This window comes from Notolepis coatsorum (assembly GCF_963971535.1).
Source record: "Notolepis coatsorum genome assembly, chromosome: 2".
NCBI lineage: Eukaryota > Metazoa > Chordata > Actinopteri > Aulopiformes > Paralepididae > Notolepis > Notolepis coatsorum.
The window spans coordinates 49,955,618-49,974,651 of record NC_140166.1 but is presented as its reverse complement, the minus strand read 5'-3'; the positions used below and the strand labels follow the sequence as shown (position 1 = coordinate 49,974,651).

The window sequence follows — 19,034 nt, the reverse complement described above, 5'->3', positions numbered from 1 at the left end:
TGCATTCGCAAATATGAGAGCGCTATCATTGAAGTGGGTGGTGGCACTCAAGCACTAAATCGTGCGCCCCCTGCTGGCACTGAAAGTGTTAAGCATAGTAGTAGAGTAGCATTAGAAACGTTAATCTATATTATTAGATTGGATTAAATGTATCGTTACAAGTACGGAGTACAACGAAATTAAGTTAGTCATCCGACCCATTGTGCAAAGGGGCAGTAAAAGTGCTCATTTAACCCTTTCACTACCACACGACAAAGTGTTAACCCTTATCACAGCCACACTACAGACGGTTAACCCTTGCACTACCACACTACAGAAGGTTAACCCTTTCACTACCACACTACAGACGGTTAACGCTTGCACTACCACACTACAGAAGGTTAACCCTTTCACTACCACACTACAGACGGTTAACGCTTGCACTACCAACTACAGAAGGTTAACCTTGCACTACTACCACACTACAGACGGTTAACCCTTTCACTACCACACTACAGACGGTTAACCCTTGCATTACCACACTACAGAAGGTTATCCCTTTCACTACCACACTACAGACGGTTAACCCTTGCACTACCACACTACAGAAGGTTATCCCTTTCACTACCACACTACAGACAGTTAACCCTTTCACTACCACACTACAGACGGTTAACCCTTTCACTACCACACTACAGACGGTTAACCCTTGCACTACCACACTACAGAAGGTTATCCCTTTCACTACCACACTACAGACGGTTAACCCTTGCACTACCACACTACAGAAGGTTATCCCTTTCACTACCACACTACAGACAGTTAACCCTTTCACTACCACACTACAGAAGGTTAATCTTTCACTACCACACTACAGACGGTTAGTGAAAAGTATGGTAGTGAAAGGTTAACCGTCTGTAGTGTAAGGGTTTAAAGATACTACGCACTAGAACCAAAAGACCTAAACTGTCTTTGTGCGCTCTGTCTCTCAGTGAGGACTAAGGTACGAACCTTCTCCTGCTCGGTCTGCAGCAGCCTCGCCTGGTTGTGTTCGCTGGAGCACTTGAGGGAGTCGTTCCTCTGCTCCAGCAGCTGGTTGCTCTGCTCCATGTACCTGGGGCACAGCGGCAGGAGAGTTAGACCGCATGCACACTAGGGCTGTTTCCCCAAAGCCTGTTTTTGGGCTTAGAACTTAGTCAGGGTTTTTCGAACGGACGATCGAACCTTCGTTTTTAACACATTGAGTGCCAGCCACGAGAAATCTCGTTAGTTCATGCCATGCGTTGAGTGCCAACAACGAGAAATCTCTTTTTTTTTTTTAAATCATTATTGCTTTTATTAGCGATGTCCATACATTTTTCCATCAATCTAGCCTCACGTTACCATTGGGACTGGCTCTGAGCTCGAACAGGGAAAATACCGACCCCTATCGTGTCCCGGATGGTAATGCATCCATTGGATTGGACTCAATGGAAATGGATGAGAAAAAAAAAATCCGGAATCCACATTTTACTTATCAGGCATGTAACCCGAGCCATTGTAGACACTCAGAACAGCGTGGAATATGTGTTTCGAGTACCCAGCGTTGGATCAATAAATGCGATCGATATTTGGAATGGCGATCAGGAATTGGAATAATCTTTTGAGAACATCTGATGTGAGGTAAGGAATCTATTTGACCAGTCTTAGGGTAATCAGTTTTTTTTCACATATATCTCAACGTGTCCCCTATCTGTGTATGTGTGCATGCGTGTGGTGACCAGGAAATAGATAATCGATTTTTCAGCCCGCTTCTCTAGCGTGCATAAGTACACATATACTATCGATAATCTAGCGTTTATTTTAAAACGATTCATAAATAGGCCGAAAAATTGGGGTGTAACGGTACACAGAAGCCACGGTTCGGTACGTACCTCGGTATTGGGGTCACGGTTCGGTACGAGTTCGGTACAACAGAAAAAAAATATTTATAAAAACTATTATTAATATAATTTTCTATTTATTTATTTATATTATATTTATGATAATTATTATAATTATTATTATTATTAAATAGAATAATTTTCTATAGGCTTGCCGTGGTAGTCAGTGATACTGGTATCATTCTGTGTTCAGGCATCCACTTGCCTACTGCCCCTTTAAACTCATCCTTGCTAAGTTTCAGTTTCACTTCTAGAGAGAATTTAACTTCACGACGAGACTGAATACTAGAGAACAGATGACATATTACAACAATGGCAGAGGATTACTTGGATTTAAACACAGTGGAGCTCAGATGATCTGTCCGGAAAAGTTTAATTTTTTTTTATTTGATGAGCTGTGCCTGTGAGTCCGGCGGGGGAGAATGTTGATGCGTTTGTTGGTGTGTGTGTCGGCGACGCGTGTGTGTTTCTTTCCATTGGTTTCATTTGGTTAACGTTATTGGGCTAACAAGAAAACGAAAGAAAATTCTAATGCCCCTGCAGCTGTTCCAATATAAATGTGCCTTTCTCCGTGCACTTTTGCCGCTCTGAAGTCTGACTCGGTGTGCCTGGCCACGCGCGCTGTTCTCGCACGGACCTCGCGAGTGCCTGCATGTGAGACTCGCGTGTGTGCGCTGTGGGGCGTATTCGTCGTATGGCAGCACGTACCGCACCGTGACGGCCGTACCGTAAATTCGCGGGACGAATACACGTACCGTTACACCCCTAGTGTTTTGTGTATTCCACTTAAGGGCGTTTATCACAGAATCTTTTAAATTCTGGAAATTTCCAAAAACGAGCGTTTTTCAAAATGGTATAAAACGGAAATGTACCAATGAAAAAACAATCCGTTTCGTACATATTGACTGCAAGCAAGTCATTGATAAGCGACGGGCGTATTAGACACATAGCCATAATATAGAAATAGCTCCGTGAAAATCATGAAATATCGGAAAATCTGTCTAAAAAGGCTGGCATTCAAGTGCCAATTCTGGCGCCCCCTGCTGGCACTCAGTGTTAATATATATATCGATCTATTATCAATTATCAAATAGGATCGATGCAACGTAAAAAGATCAATTCATATTGCGATACTCTTATTTTGAAAATCCCCTGGTGAGCATATCCGCCCGGCTGAAACAACAATATCTCTGTGTGTGTTAGCGTTAGACAGCATTGCTTCAGAGTCCGCCTATTTTGCGACCCTAAATATAAGTGCCTGTTGTTTTTTTCCCCACAACGGATCAAATGCATCCAACATGCTTTCCATCCTCGCCATTCCTTTATGCACACGTCGTGTTAAATACCTAAATTAACATTGCGTTAGCATAAGCTAACTGAGAGAACAGCAGAGGTCCATTAGGGACTGGGAAGGACTGCATTCTCGAGACAGCGCTACTACCAGGATCTGGCCGGTACTGCACCTTCGGACTCCCAATATGCCTTTTCCAGCCAAAATACAGCTCTGTGACAGTGAATAGGATATTAATAAAAAATAAATAAAAAATAAAACGAACCAAAAACAGTGAACGGGAGGTCTATTTGTATTAAAAACAATATTGTTTTTCATTTAAATGTCTGGCACCTGAATCGAATCGTATGGTATCGTGGCAGACTGTGATATCGGAAAATATCGTATCGTTGTCCAAAGAATCTATATCGTATCGTATCGTGATGAAACTGGTGATTCCCACCAGGGGCGGGGCTAGGGGGTGGCTACTTGGGCTCAAGCCCTGAATGTTTTCTGAAAAGCCCTGAATCTATTTATAAAAAAATAAATTAAAAAATATATATATATTATATATATATATATATTTTTTTTTTGGACAATTAATCATTGTTACATATGCACCAGATTTAGCAGAAGCTAATTTCCATCTGTAGTCTATCCAGCTACTAACTGTATTTGAGTGAGTTAAGTCTTGGTGTTATGGTAGACTCAGACCTAAGCTTTAAATCACAATCAACAAGTTGACAAAAACATAATTAAGGTGGTGGTATAAGTTAAAGGTTGTGGTGTCGAAGTACCTATCTGGGCACCTATCTGGGCTAAGCCCCGGATCTCCTACAATCCTAAATCCGCCCCTGATTCCCACCCCTAATACACACACAGACGCAAGAGTATACATTCATCATTAGACTAAGACTGAGACAAGACTTCTCAACTACCGGTACTTCAATTAATTCCTTCGTGTCTGACTGGAATTCACCTCTGGTTCTGGTTAATCAGCTCCCCGATCTTGCGGTTTTGCTCCTCGATACGAGAACTCTTCTCAAACACCTCCTTCTTTAAACATTCATTTTCCTGAAAGAACAGAGATATGAAAATCGGGTGTAGTAATCATCTCTGCTATAGGTAACAGTAGGGTATTTTGGGATCCTCCAAAAAAAATGAAAACATACTGTACTATTGTGTACAGGGTTCGCACAGACATTGCAAAATGAAATTCAAGGACTTTCCTAAGCACTATTTTTCATATTAAAAGGGCATTTAAAAGGATACAATTCACTTTTAAATGCAGTTTTTTTTTATAGACAAAAATAATCCAATAAATATTTATGACTTCAAAAATAATTCTGACAATTAGTTACACTTTCAATTAAAAATGTATTATATTTCTTGATTGAGAACAATTTTATCATGGATGAACAAAACTTTCAATGCGAATGGTTGATTTGAATTTCAAGTTTTTTTTTAAAGAACTGCGTAAAAAAGAATTGGCTGTTTTCAAGGAATTCCAGGCTTTGACTTTATTTGTGATTTTTTTAAGCACTTCAAGGACCTTGTGCGAACCCTGCATACTGTACTATTGTGTAGCACACCTGAACGATTCTGTGGATGTTGTGCATTATCATGGAGGTCTCCATAGACATACTGGGCATCGAGAGACTCCCCTGCCTCTGAAGATCGTCCATCTGTTAGAACGAGGAGAAGCATGAAAACAGCTGTAACTACTTAGATGGATTTGTTAAATTAAAAAGATAAACATTTATTTGATAGTAATGTAAACCTTTGCAGTCAGCTGATCCACTTTATCGGCTACTTTTACAACAGCCAGGCGGATTTCCGTGTTGTGCTGTCGGGCCTCTGTCATCAGGAAGGACGTGATTTCGCCAGACCCTGTGGGGAAACCAGGCCAGAACCATCACAATATGGCTCACAAAGATCTAAGGCTGAGACCACTTATCGATGATTATCGATAACTGCGTGAAATCGATAAGTGGCGTCACTCATTGATTTTTCCCCCCATGTATACAAAAATATACACAAAAGAAAAATATATATATTATTTAACGTTAGTTTGCGTGTGTGTGTGTGTCACGTGCACTCACTGAAGTTTTTTGCGATGCTGTAGTTGGCCCACGACACACACACAAACTAACGTTAAATAATATATATTTTTTATGAAAAAAGTATTTTAAACTTTCTTTTTTTACACATGCAAAATAATAATAAAAAGAAAGACAATTTTGTCGCGATTTATCGATTCTTCCAAATGGCATATCATCTCAGCCTTACAAACATCCATCCATCATCTGCATGCAACGGTACACCGTCTCTTACCCATGTAGGGTGCGGCATGCGCCGGGTACATCTGGCCCACCGGCTGCAGCTGAGAGGGAGCCACGGACGTCTGTGTGTAGTAGGGCTAGGAGAACAACAAGACAACAATCCAATACCAAATGGAGACCAGTGGACCTTCTCATTGTTTAGGGGAACATATGGGACAATGTGTGTGTGTGTGTGTGTGTGTGTGTGTGGGGGGGGGGGGTCTCACCTGAAAGGCATGAGAGGCGCCTGGCAGCCCAGGCGGGGGGGCAGCAGCGGTCATAGCAACAGGTAGTAAGGCTGAATGCGGGACTGCGTGAGGATGAGAAAGCACTGTAGCAAAATAAAATGTTAAGAATTGTATATTCTTAACAACTCGAGTCCAAAGACACCATCATAAGCAATAAAAAGGATATAGATGCATATTCAAACTGGTGGTTTTAACAGTGCTCACCTTGTGTCGGGCCTGGAGGCGTCATGGAGATCTGCACCGGGGAGGGCACAGCGGGTCGCTCCTTCCCTTTGGGAACACCGGGGTCCTTGAGGGGGAGACCAATAGTAACGAGTGTTACATCATCTCTACAATGACAGCTATTAGGGGTGTAACTAGTGATGCACCGATTATTACTATTTAAGGCCAAAACAAGTATATAAAAATTAAATAAATGTACGTTTTTTTTTTTTTACATCGGTTCATATCGGCCCTATCTTGATATCGGACCGATACCGATGTGTAAAAAAACTGCCATATCGGCGGCCGATATATCGTGCATCACTAGGTGTAACGGTACACAGAAGCCACTGTTCGGTACGTACCTCGGTTTTGGGGTCACGGTTCGGTACAACAGGAAAGAATTATTTATAATTATTATTATATATTTATTACATTTAAGATTGTAATATTTAAGATGTTGGAAAAACTGATATAAAAATTTATCTGGCAAAAAAAGAGGGCAAGAATACGACTAAAGATATTGATGTCAACAAAAGAGAGAGGTGGCCTGGGCTTACGCAACCTGAGACTGTATTACTGGGCTGCTCAGCTTCGAGCAGTGGTGGCCTGGATGGTAAAGGATATGGAAACCGGTTGGGTCTCTATTGAGAAAAACTCCATACCAGGAATATCAATATCCACCCTCCCATTTATCAGTAAAAAATCGCAGGGAAAAATTTGAATAACTAATATATGGATCAAACATACACTGAAAATCTGGAACAGTTCAAAAACACATAAACGGTACCGTAGCTTTGTCAAGAGCTATGCCCATAGTAGGAAACATAGAGTTTCTCCCATCCATGTGGGATAACACATACAAAAGGTGGGCTGATAAGGGATTCATTACAATTGACCGACTATTTGATGGGGAATACATTTAAATCTTTCTCACAACTACAAAACAGATTTTCTCTACCATCAAGTGACTTATACAGATATTTACAAATTAGAAACTATGTCACTAAAGACACAGACTGGGATACTATTAAGAAATAACCAACCAATATAGAATTCCATTTTATACGACTGTGACAAACAAATATCCCTTATGTTATGTACCTAAATCTAAGGCTAGACATGTCTGATGACACTTACATATTAAAGAAAAATGGGAACTAGAGATGAATACAATAGTGGAGGCTGAGGACTGGGAGGCCATGTGTTCTAACTGTCACAGGGGGATTGGAAGCCAGTTATGGAAAGAATTTGATTGGAAGGTCAAAATGAGATTCTTCAAAACTCCATTGACAGCATGTGTCTTCAAAAAGGACTCTACCAACAAATGCTGGAGGGAATGTGGTATGGTTGGGGATCATATGCACATATGCTGGGACTGCCCAAAAATACAGACGTTTTGGAAGGATATAAAAGAAGAAATAGAGACAATATTGGAAACGGACATCCCCATGGACCCAATGTTGTTTCTGTTAGAAATACAGAGTGAACGAGTGTTGGACACGGATCAGTACTATATACTACACATCTTATTGATGATTGCAAAAAAAAGTATTACTATTAACTGGATGAAACCTGAGCCCCCTACGACAATGGAAACAGAAAGTTAAACATGTACATATGATGGAACACATGACAGCCCAGCTACAGCTGAAGATGCCTCTCTTTGAGAGGAGATGGAGGTAAATTACTAGCTATCTTGGGTAGGCTTGGGACACCACACTGCTTTGAGACAGGATGGAGGGAAATGTACATGTGTGTATTATGGGTATCTATATATAGAGAGGGAAATGTGTAGGTATATTTGTGTAGGCGGGAATGTTTTGGAGGAGGGACCCAATCTCAAGGTTAGTTATTTGTAAATGTTTACTTTATTTTATCTGTACTGTCATTTGTACTGTACTGTCATTGTATTTCTGTTGGCAATAAAGTTCAAAAAAATATATATATATATATATTTATATAATATTAAATATAATTATTTTCTATTAAGTTATACTTAGTTCCACATAGGTTTGCCACGGTATCAGTGATACCGGTGTCATTGTGTTCAGGCAGCCACCGAGTTAAAGGTCCTGTGCATTATAAATGGCTTTTTCCAGTGTTTAGCATTATTTCCTAGCAATTGGGGATTATATCAATGTGGTCTGTGTCGTTAATTATCATATTGACTCATCAGTCTAGTCTCGAGTTCACAAGATCTTCCCTCACTCAACTAAGCTGTTCTGATTTGACAGTATTGCTGACGTGAATATAGCACTGATTTGTAACACCCCCTCTATGGTTGTAGCGCATAGTGTAACCCGACACTTCCTCAAACGGGTTTTGGCTGCGAGGCAGGCAGAGAACGAGCGAGCGAGAAAGAGGGAGAGAAAGAGAGGGACCCGTCTTCTCTCACACACACATGGAGCATTTACACAGGTTGTGTGTAAATACTCCGTGCCTCCGTGTGTCCCTATCTCCCTATCTCTCTCTCTCTCTCTCTCTCTCTCTCTCTCTCTCTCTCTCTCTCTCTCTCCCTCGCAGTCGGGAGCACTAGCATATCACTGTAATATCTTTGCGCACGCTTCCACGCGCACGCCCGTATTCCGATCCGTACAATAATAATGACAGAGGTATATATTGTCATTTGAAACAAGTTACCAATGCATTGTCCCGTGGGAGTATGCCCCCTGCGGCGAAATGAATAGTATCCCCCTCAATCTCTCTCTATCTCTCTCTGTGCCAGTCGCAGACTGTGTGGATGACGGTCACTCAAAGTGCTTATGGGCGGAGCCAGGCCAACACAGCCTGAAATCCAAAGGGAGAAAAATTATGCTTTTGACTACTTGATTAGAAATATAAAACAATGAATCTTTTTGAAAAAACCTTACAGATGTGTTCAATAGACTCACAGGAATTGTGTAAAGTTGCCCAAATAGTCTAAGGAATAGCAATGCACGTCCACTTTAAATGAATTGCCTACCGCCCCCACGTTGTATGTTTTTTTAAGTTTCAGTTTCACTTCTAGAGTAGATTTAACTTCACGTGAAGCAGAGAAAGAAGACTCTAGAGAAGAGATGACATGTTGCACAACAATGGCAGAGGATCTATCGATATTTTGAGTTTAAATACCACAGCAGCTCGACTAGAGAGGAGCTCAGATGATCAGTCCGGGAAAAGTATGTAGTATGTTCGTTTTTTTTTCTCGGATCAGCTGTGACTGAAAGTCTGCAGGAGAAAGTTGGTGTGGGTGTGTGTGTGCGTGTCTTTCCATTGGTTAACATTATTGGGCTGAACATTTTCAGCCTATTGTAATGACCCTGCTCTGTTACAAACATATCATTCATTCATGGTTGTTTCAGGGACACCTGTAGTAAAGGGGAGGGGAGAAACAGCCCAGTGCAGAGTGATGTGTTCTGTCCGCTTGTCATCATGCCTTTAGAAGCTTCAACGTTTTATTCATCATCTATATTTGGCAATACAAGCTTAATATTTAACGTTAAAGATCAAAGTAAGCCAGTGTAAAGTAAAGTAAAGATATTGAGCATCAATTTGTAAAAATGTGCAACCCTCGTTTCACCTAGTGTCGTATGAGACGTATTTGTCGTTTGGCTGGATGTACCGAACCGTGACGTCCATACCGTGAAGTCGCGGGATGAATACAGGTACCGTTACACCCCAATAGCTATATTTACAGGGTTCCCACTTCCCACAGACATTGCAAAATAAAATTCAAGGACTTTTAAGTACTTTTCCAGGCACAATTTTTCATTTTAAAAGAGCATTTAAAAGGATACAATTCACTTTTAAATGCAGTTTTCTTTTTTTTTAGAACATATTTATGGCCTAATTTCCGACAATTGGTTACTTTAAAACATGTTTTATTCAATTTCTTGATTCAGAAATTTTTTATCATGGATGACAAACTTTCAATGCAAATGGTTGATTTGAATTTCAAGGACTGTTAAAAATTGTTTTTAAAAAAAATTGGCTGTTAACTCTTTCCGTGCCACTCACGAGATTTCTCGTGTTTTTTTATAGGTGGTTGAAAGCCACTCACGAGATTTCTCGGATTTTTATTTATTTATTTTTTTTAGCGATCTGAAAAATTATTGCATCACCCGAGCCTACCCGAATGAATGGGGAAAAAAATCCGGTACTCCACATTTTCCAGTCCACTGATCCAGCCGGGGTTACCACAGTTCATTCTGGAACCTCAGATCCCCGCTGATCATGGAGTTCTACAGAATCGCATTGGATCCATACACGTATCGATTTTTTCGAATGGTGATCAGGAATTGGAATATACCAGTTGGATACCATCTGATGTCAGGTAAGGACTCTATGTTATCAGTGTTAGGATAATCAGAGTAAGTTTGATGAAGATATAGGCTGTTTTGTGAAATGTCTTCTTTCGGTTTCACTGTAAAAGTCCGAGAGGAAATCAACGAGGCGATTATCAGTGCGCGGCCGTAATGTGCTTGCGTGCACGTATAATATTGATCGTCTAGCGTTTATTTGAAAACGATTCATAAAAAGGCCGACGAATATCAACGTTGTGGAATATTCCACTAAAAGACGATTTTCATAGAATGCTCCAGAACGGGCTGTTTTTTATATCAAAACGGGGGCTTTTCTAACTGCTCTGAAATGGAAACGACGCGATAAAAAAAACAATCTGCCTTGACAGCACTGACTGGAAAATAGTCTTTGATAATGCGATGGGCAGATTAGACACATAGCCATAATTTAAAACATAGATTAGGCGATATTAACGTTAACATTGGCGCCGATGGTGGCATTCAGCCGGTAAAAAGGAAAACCAGGCGTGGCGCTCAAAGTGTTAAAAGGAATTCCAGGCCTTGACATTTAAAAAAAAATCAAGCACTTTCAAGGACCGTGTGTGAACCCTGTATATAGTACATGCATAAGGCTATGTGTCCACCAGGGACGTTTTTTTCAAGGCGGACCGCTTTGAAAAAAGAAAAGAAAAAGCTCTGAGCGTTTTTCTGAGGCTCGCGCCAGCCGCGGCTCCGCCCCTTCCTCGATGAGTTACCTTGATGAGCGCGCTCCTTTCTAAAAAGTTGAACTAGTTTCAACTTTATGAGCTGGGAGCGCTCCGACCAAAAACGCTGCCGCCGAGAGCTCATAAAACGCGAGGCGCGGCTCTGGGAAGAGGAGCGCGCCTGTTGCTTCTCCAGCATAGAAATTAATGACAGAAAGGAGCTGACAACTCATAAAACGTCCCTGGTGGACACAAGCCCTAAGACGTTCAACTTTCAATCCATCTAAGAAAAGCCTATGACAGAGTCTCCATTTACAGGATGGCCCCCCCACCTCACCTCCATCTCAGAGTCGCTGGAGTCCGGCTGGCCGGCGGCCCCCGTCAGGAAGGGCAGCATGGGCTGGCCCATCTTAGCCATGCGAGAGATCAGCTTGGCTTTGGTAGCGTCTGGATTCTGGATTGATGAGGAAAAATAACCAGGTTCCACCTTTTGCTGCGACAAGGTATCGGGGGCCACGTTTGTTTTATATGATGTGCTAATTATAAAGGGTTTCGTTGAAAGAAAGAAGAGTTAAAAACACAAAAGGGCACTTACTGTCAACTGTTCACTGAGGGAGTTCGACTTTGCACGAAGCGGCGGTTCCCTGGGAAAGACCGAAGTCAGGATCAGATCGGCTTAACCCTTTTCACTGCCACACTACAGACGGTTAACCTTTCACTACCACACTACAGACGGATAACCGTCTGTAACCGTCTGTAGTGTGGTAGTGAAAGGATTAACCGTCTGTAGTGTGGTAGTGAAAGGGTTAACCGTCTGTAGTGTGGTAGTGAAAGGGTTAACCGTCTGTAGTGTGGTAGTGAAAGGGTTAACCATCTGTAGTGTGGTAGTGAAAGGGTTAACCGTCTGTAGTGTGGTAGTGAAAGGGTTACCCGTCTGTAGTGTGGTAGTGAAAGGGTTAACCGTCTGTAGTGTGGTAGTGAAAGGGTTAACCGTCTGTAGTGTGGTAGTGAAAGGGTTAACCCTTTGTCGTGTGGCAGTGAAAGGGTTAAAAAGGGACAAAAGCCGTAATGCTGCTAACTATCTCCTGGGGCTTGAAGCCTCACCCGGGTCTGCCTGGGCCGGGCCCCGTGGCAGTGGGCTGGAGCTCTGCGCCCAGGCTCTCCAGGCTGGGGGCGGGTGAGGGGGCCGGGGAGGGGGCCGGGGAGGGGGCCGCGGAGTCCCTGGAGCCGGCACTGACCCGGTCGGAGCCACTGTCCTTAGCAAGCTTCACCTGCAGAAACACAACAGATGGGCGACAAGAATGAAAACGACTTTACAAAAAAAAACATTTCATACTAGGAATTTCTAAATTAATTTCGAATTTACATGAGATTCGAGGGAGAAATTCGAATTTGAAAAAATATATATAATAAATAAAAAATGTATAATAATAATAATATAAAAAAAAAAAGAAAAAAAAACGGTCAGGTCATATAGGTGAGACTGTGCTGAAAATAATGATACCAAACATACCATGGTAAAAAAAGAAAGTTGCCAAAAAAATTTAAATAGCTTAGACTTTTTTTAGGTTACCGTTATTCTTTTGTTACTGAAATTCAAATGTATTACTCGTCGAAGCTCTGCCTCAAAGATAAGTATGCTGTCGGCTGGGATGCGGTTGGGCACTCCTCTGGAGCCGTAGCCCAGGCTGGGTGGGATCACCATGAGACGACGCGCTGCCTTCCTCATCCCCAGCATCCCCTCCTCCCAGCCCTGAGAGGAGAGGAGAGGAGTAGTCGAGAGGAGTCGAGAGGAGAGGAGAGGAGGAGTCGAGAGGAGGAGTCGAAAGGAGAGGAGAGGAGTCGAGAGGAGAGGAGTCGAGAGGAGAGGAGAGGAGAGGAGAGCAGGAGAGGAGAGGAGTCGAGAGGAGAGCAGGAGAGGAGAGGAGTCGAGAGGAGGAGTCGAGAGGAGGAGAGGAGAGGAGTCGAGAGGAGAGGAGTCGAGAGGAGGAGTCAAGAGGAGGAGAGGAGTCGAGAGAAGAGGAGAGGAGTCAAGAGGAAAGGAGAAGAGAAGAGAAGAGAGGAGAGGAGAGGAGAGGAGAGGAGAGGAGAGGAGAGGAGAGGAGAGGAGAGGAGAGGGGAGGAGAGGAGAGGAGAGGAGAGGAGAGGAGAGGAGAGGAGAGGAGAGGAGAGGAGAGGAGAGGAGAGGAGAGGAGAGGAGAGGAGAGGCATGGGAATGGAACTTGATACGGTAACTTTGACTCTTCAGCCACATCTGAACCAATCATTTTAACAATCAGTGGATTAAGCCTCAGGAGAAGAGTAACTCACTTTAAGCGCTTTTCCAGCACCGAGTTTCAGTCGCAGCAACTTGTCTTTGTTCAGGTTGGAGTCGAACACCTGAACGACAGTTAGGACGACAAGAATTGTGTGCGATTATTATGCCCCTCGCATCAATCAACTAGGCAACAAGAGACATCATTGACGAGGAGGCAGCTGTGGTGGTGGCGGTGTTTTACCTGCCCCACGGCATAGTCCTGCAGCAGCCAGCCCGTGTAGGCCAACTCCAGGAGGTCTCCGTGCTCCACCGCCTGGCCCTCGCCCACACTCAGATCTTGAACCATGACCGCATCGAAGGAGGCGGTGCTGTTCACTTTAGCTAAACACACCTAAAAAAAAAAGGAAATTAATCGTTATTAATAATATAATAACTTTATTTGTATAGCACTTTTCATACAGAAATTGCTGTTCAAAGCGCTTCACAACAGTAAGAAATACAGGCATAAGAGAGCATAAAAAATTAAATACAAAAAGATAGAGGTAGCAAGGTAAGGTAAATCACAGTTTTTCAGTCAAACAAATAATAAAATAGAATAGATTAGATGGAGTAAAAAAGTGCGGTTTGATTCAGTTTAAAATAGGCAAAAAATAATCAAATAGAACGGACAGTAAAAAGTGTGATACAATTGTTCAATAACAAATATATAACAACAGAGCAGTGTATCGCTCTTAATACTTTGAGTTTCTTTACAAAGTTCTAACATACAACAGAGCATCGCTCTAACATACAACATTAACGTCTCTTCTCCCACCGTTTGTCAAGCCATTAACAAACACCATATCAGAATCAAGTCCACCTCTTCCCATGACGACCCTCACCTCTTTGCAGAAGTCTATTGTAGCTTTTTCAGTCTCAAACATAAGAGACCAGTTCTGCCGCTGGTCGTCGTAGAACGTGCAGTAGTTGTTTGGCTGAACCTGTGGGAGACGGGTGGGAAGCATGACATGTCATTTAGTGAAGTCAGTCTCCCTCGATCCCCTCGCATGCATGATGCTTCTTAACCCTTTCACCGCCACACTACCAAAGGGTTAACCCTTTCACTGCGACAATACAGAAGGTTAACCCTTTCACTGCCACACGGCAAAGGGTTAACCCACAACCACACTACAGAAGGTTAACCGTTTCACTGTTCTGAGTTCGGACCCTGAACTCCCTTGGCCCCCCTCTCCCCCTCCCCCTTGTAATCTTGTATCTTGTGAAAGGGTTAAACTTCCCTTTGACTCTCAACTGATTGATTGATTGAAAACTGTATTAACAGATTGCAGAATGGGTACAATACAGTACGGCTCAATACACACAATTGTTAAGGGGATGCAGACCAGAGAAAGACTTTCGTCTTGTTTACATCAGGGTCCCCCATTTTCAATTAATCATAACATATATGACATATACAGATAGACAGTACTGCTACATCTAGACATTTATGACATACCAGATTTACAAATACAGTACCGTTTGTGATACAAAAATAGTCTAAAAAAGAGAGTATATACATTTGACGTAGAAACTGTACATTGGAGGAGGTTGGGTAGGTGGCAAAACTGTACATTGGAATATCGACGAAACCATACTTGGTTCCAAGAAGAGGGTCTTGTGTATTATTGGTTAGGACATTTAGTGTACATTGGAGGGGGTTGGGTTAGGACATTTACACTCAGGGGCCAGTTTCGAATTGCAGTCTCACCGTCTTCACTCACCGTGAAGACAAAGCCAGTGTGGATTTTGGCAGCGGTCACTTGTTTCTGCTGACTCACATACAGCAAAACCTTGTACTAATGAAAGAGAAGAGGGTTGTTAATACTAACAAAGGAATCAGAAGTTAGCCCAATAATCTCAAATGAATGACAAAGCGACTGGTCCTAAAGCTCCACCCTCTCCTCTTGATCCCCCAAAATCACAACCGTTGCTTTCCTCGGTCGAGCCGAGAGAGAAAGAGGGAGAGGGTGAGGCTTGGGGTCATTTAGGGGTCACTGACCTCTCTGGTCGTGTGGCTGCCCAGCACCGCGGCTCCCAGCTTTCCTTGTTTCGCATATTGTCCATTAATACTGTGCAAAGAGAGATGGGTCTCAAAAAAGTGTGCGAGCAACTTGGCAGCATTTTCAAATCGACTTGACTTTTAGTCTAAGTCTAGACTAGTCTATTGAGTAATAGAACAAACAACTCACTATCTGAAGGCCTGGACTGCCGTGGCCAATAACACGGCAGGGGAGGCAGGTTTTTGGCCGGGAGGCGCTGCCAGTGGAGAATGGACATGAATGTTAATGCCATTTAAAGCAGTCATTGGTCAGATTCAACATCATAATAATAATAATAATAATAATAATAATAATAATAATAATAATAATAATAATAATAATAATAATAATAATAATAATGATAATGATAATGATAATGATAATGATAATGATAATGATAATGATAATGATAATAATAATAATAATAATAATAATTTTAACTGGCTGATGGGTCTTTTTGATCCAGTAGTCCTTACTTGGATTTGAGGTCTTCCTGGGCTGTTTGGGAGCTGTATACTGGAAGGACTCGTTCCCCTTACTGGCTGCTTGGTCCAGACCAAACAAGGAGGCCAACTTGGCCCTGAAAAGAAGACATATTAAAAAAAAATGTTATCCCCATCTCTTGGAAATCCTGTATGAATCTGTATCCCGTGCAATCTGTAATAAATCCAGCTTTGTTGGACTGTGAGTGAGAAGAGACTGCCTCGGAGAACCAAACAGACTTCAATACCATAGTCCCCTCCAAACTCATAGCCAAGCTCAGGGACCTGGGCTTGAACTATGACCTCTGCCAGTGGGTCTTAGACTTCCTGACGGGCAGACCCCAGGTGGTGAGAGCAGGCAACTGCACCTCCTCATCCATCACTCTCAACATAGGGGCCCCCCAGGGCTGTGTTCTGAGTCCCCTCCTCTACTCCCTGTACACACATGACTGTGTGGCACAGCGGAACAACAACACAATCATCAAATTAGCTGACGACACAGTAGTGGTGGGCCTGATCTCTGCAAACGACGAGAGGTCCTACCTGGAAGAGGTAAAGGTTCTAGCGGGATGGTGTCAAGAGAACAGCTTCCTGAACGTCAGCAAAACAAAGGAGATGATTGTGGACTTTAGGAGGTCGGGGTCAGGGACTACAGCCCCCTCAGTATCGACGGGGCACCGGTTGAGAGAGTGAACAGTTTTAAGTACCTCGGAGTCCACATATCCGAGGACTTGACATGGACCACACACATTGTCAGTAGGGGTGTAACGGTACGCGGATACGTACTGTACCGCCTCAATGTGGTCCTCCGGTACAGTACGCGCTGTGCACCGAGCGATTGCAACGGTATGGAACCTTTTTTTGCTGAACTTAAATCCCCTCGGCCCTAATATAACGTGCACAACTAACCGGATGTTGTTTGTTCATTCCACGCAGCGCGCAGCTACACTGAACGAGAGCTGTAATTCAGCATAGCATATTAGCCTTAGTATGGCGAGTCAATACTAACTGACAAGCCAGAGCCATGTCATTGTTCAACTTTATTGCGAATTTTATCACGCATTTGAAATGGCATCACCCGAATGTGAATATCACTGGTACACGGAAGAAACAGATCCTAGTGCAAGATGCTGCTTGAATGCAACAGGGACAACGGAGTATGGTCGCAGATCTGCTGCTATAAAAACACCTACTGTATGGCGTTTGTTATTGCTTTGGCCCGGTCTGCATTAATAGCGAGATGCTGCTTGAATGCAACCTGCCCCTGTATTCAAGCATCACAGTCATGAAAGGGGTTATGTATAAACAAGCACACGCTACAGTTGTCCACGACTTATCCTCCAAGGCATCTGCTATATAATAATCTTCAGATTTACTTAAGTGTTATTAGTAGGTTACAGCAGTAAGCATTAGTTTGCTCAGTCAATTATGGCCAATTCATTTTATATTGTTTAATAGTTAAATAAATAGATAAATGATAAACTGTACCGAAAATAATACCGAACCGTGACTTCAAAACCGAGGTACGTACCGAACCGTGGATTTTGTGTACCGTTACACCCCTAATTGACAGTGTCATCAAGAAGGCACGACAACACCTCTACTTCCTTAGGCGCCTAAGGAAGTTCAAAGTGAGTCTGAAGATCCTCAAGAACTTCTACTCATGCACAATAGAGAGCATCCTGACTGGCAATATCACCTCCTGGTTTGGGAATAGCACTGCACAAGACCGTAGCAGACTACAGAGAGTGGCCCGTTCAGCCGAACACACAATTGGAGGGGGGCTTCCCACTCTCCAAGACATTTACAACAAGGTGCTGCATGGGTAAGGCTAAGAGAATAATCAAAGACCCCAGCCACCCAAACAACTGCCTCTTTGAACTGCTGCGGTCAGGCAAGCAATACCGGAGTCTCATGACAAGCACAGAGACTCAGAAGGAGCTTCTATCCCCAGGCCATCAGGATGCTCAATGAACAATGAACAATGACAGACGATCAATACACCCACAACACACACATCCACACGCACACACTCACTTTAAATAAACAACACAGTGTAGCACCCACTTTAGACACTAACACACTTTATATTTATTGGCATCAATCTCATGCACCTCATTGCACCTCACCACCACAAGGTGGCACCACAAGCTAAGCTATACCTCACCATTTCCACACTGTACTGTATCTGCATTATATAGACTGTACATATGTATATTGAACTTTTTTTTTTGTTTACACTTGTTTACGTACTTGACTTTCTATTTTATACTTATATTATACTATTACACTATCTTGTTATCTTATCTAGCACACTCTCAGGAGGAAAACAGAAAGAAGCATTTCATGCAAATGTATTCTGTATTTCTGTATGACAACTAATAAAGAAAGAAACTTGAAACTTGTTGATACAGTTCTAGACAGTGGCTGAAGCCCAGGCCCACACACACAAAAGGCCAAAGCTGCTCATAGAAGCTTTTGATCTGGAGAACTTCAAGAGTCACTGTAGCAGCTTTTCAACACCATATGAACCCAGAGCTGGTACTTACAGGTCGAGCACACAATGGGCCATAGAGGATGACTCCCTCCGGCAGCACGAGATACTCTAAAGCTGGGGAAGCTACAAGCCACACTGCACTCCCGCAGCACGAGATACTCTAAAGCTGGGGAAGCTACAAGCCACACTGCACTCCCGCAGCACGAGATACTCTAAAGCTGGGGAAGCTACAAGCCACACTGCACTCCCGCAGCACGAGACAGGGCTCTACAGTGCGAGCATTTCACTCGCATTTGCCCCTAAAAATGTATTCGCGCGAACCGGAAAAATAATTTAGGAGCACAGTGTGCGAGTAATGGTTTTGCGTAGTGGCCGTGTCAACGCGCAATTGTCATTTCATATTATACACAGAGCAGCGCGGACCTTCAATTTTGGAAGCTATGACATCTAGCTATTCAGCCCTGCGTTTGACAGCTCTGTGAAAACTTCTCACGAGTCACGCTGTTTCCATGTGTAAGGAAAACTCTGCGAGCAACAGGTCCAATGGTCGACTAAAATGCTTTGCATCCTCGTTGCGGTAAAAACCTCCCTCTCTCTATGTGTAAGAAAAACTCTGCAAGCTTTGCATCCTCTCTCTCCTGATTCCTGAACCTATTTAATTCAAAAGGAAGACATCGATGGACATTAGCTAGTACAGGGAGGGGCAACTGGCGGCCCGCGGGCCGCATGCGGCCCTCACCGACGTCCCATGCGGCCCCAGGCCAATATTAAAAAAATAATATATATATATAT

At 42.9% G+C, this 19,034-nt stretch overlaps 1 protein-coding gene across 4 annotated transcripts in view; it reads right to left on the bottom strand.

Moving 5' to 3' along the window:
• The window catches only part of fkbp15b (FKBP prolyl isomerase family member 15b), a 79,228-nt gene that overhangs the window by 46,705 nt on the left and 13,489 nt on the right, over window positions 1–19,034 (bottom strand). For 2 of the 4 annotated variants that reach the window (XM_084309218.1, XM_084309216.1), the window contains exons 2-19: window positions 15,740–15,843; window positions 15,414–15,480; window positions 15,224–15,293; window positions 14,946–15,020; window positions 14,067–14,165; window positions 13,427–13,576; window positions 13,239–13,307; window positions 12,502–12,681; window positions 12,033–12,199; window positions 11,524–11,572; window positions 11,266–11,382; window positions 5,945–6,029; window positions 5,720–5,823; window positions 5,506–5,590; window positions 4,952–5,061; window positions 4,764–4,856; window positions 4,151–4,245; window positions 991–1,093 (exon numbers count right to left, since the gene is read on the bottom strand). In XM_084309218.1, coding sequence (XP_084165344.1) covers window positions 991–1,093; window positions 4,151–4,245; window positions 4,764–4,856; window positions 4,952–5,061; window positions 5,506–5,590; window positions 5,720–5,823; window positions 5,945–6,029; window positions 11,266–11,382; window positions 11,524–11,572; window positions 12,033–12,199; window positions 12,502–12,681; window positions 13,239–13,307; window positions 13,427–13,576; window positions 14,067–14,165; window positions 14,946–15,020; window positions 15,224–15,293; window positions 15,414–15,480; window positions 15,740–15,843 — 1,822 coding nt within the window. The remainder of the gene's footprint in view (window positions 1–990; window positions 1,094–4,150; window positions 4,246–4,763; window positions 4,857–4,951; window positions 5,062–5,505; window positions 5,591–5,719; window positions 5,824–5,944; window positions 6,030–11,265; window positions 11,383–11,523; window positions 11,573–12,032; window positions 12,200–12,501; window positions 12,682–13,238; window positions 13,308–13,426; window positions 13,577–14,066; window positions 14,166–14,945; window positions 15,021–15,223; window positions 15,294–15,413; window positions 15,481–15,739; window positions 15,844–19,034) is intronic. The other 2 variants (XM_084309219.1, XM_084309217.1) reach the window with 1 other exon arrangement.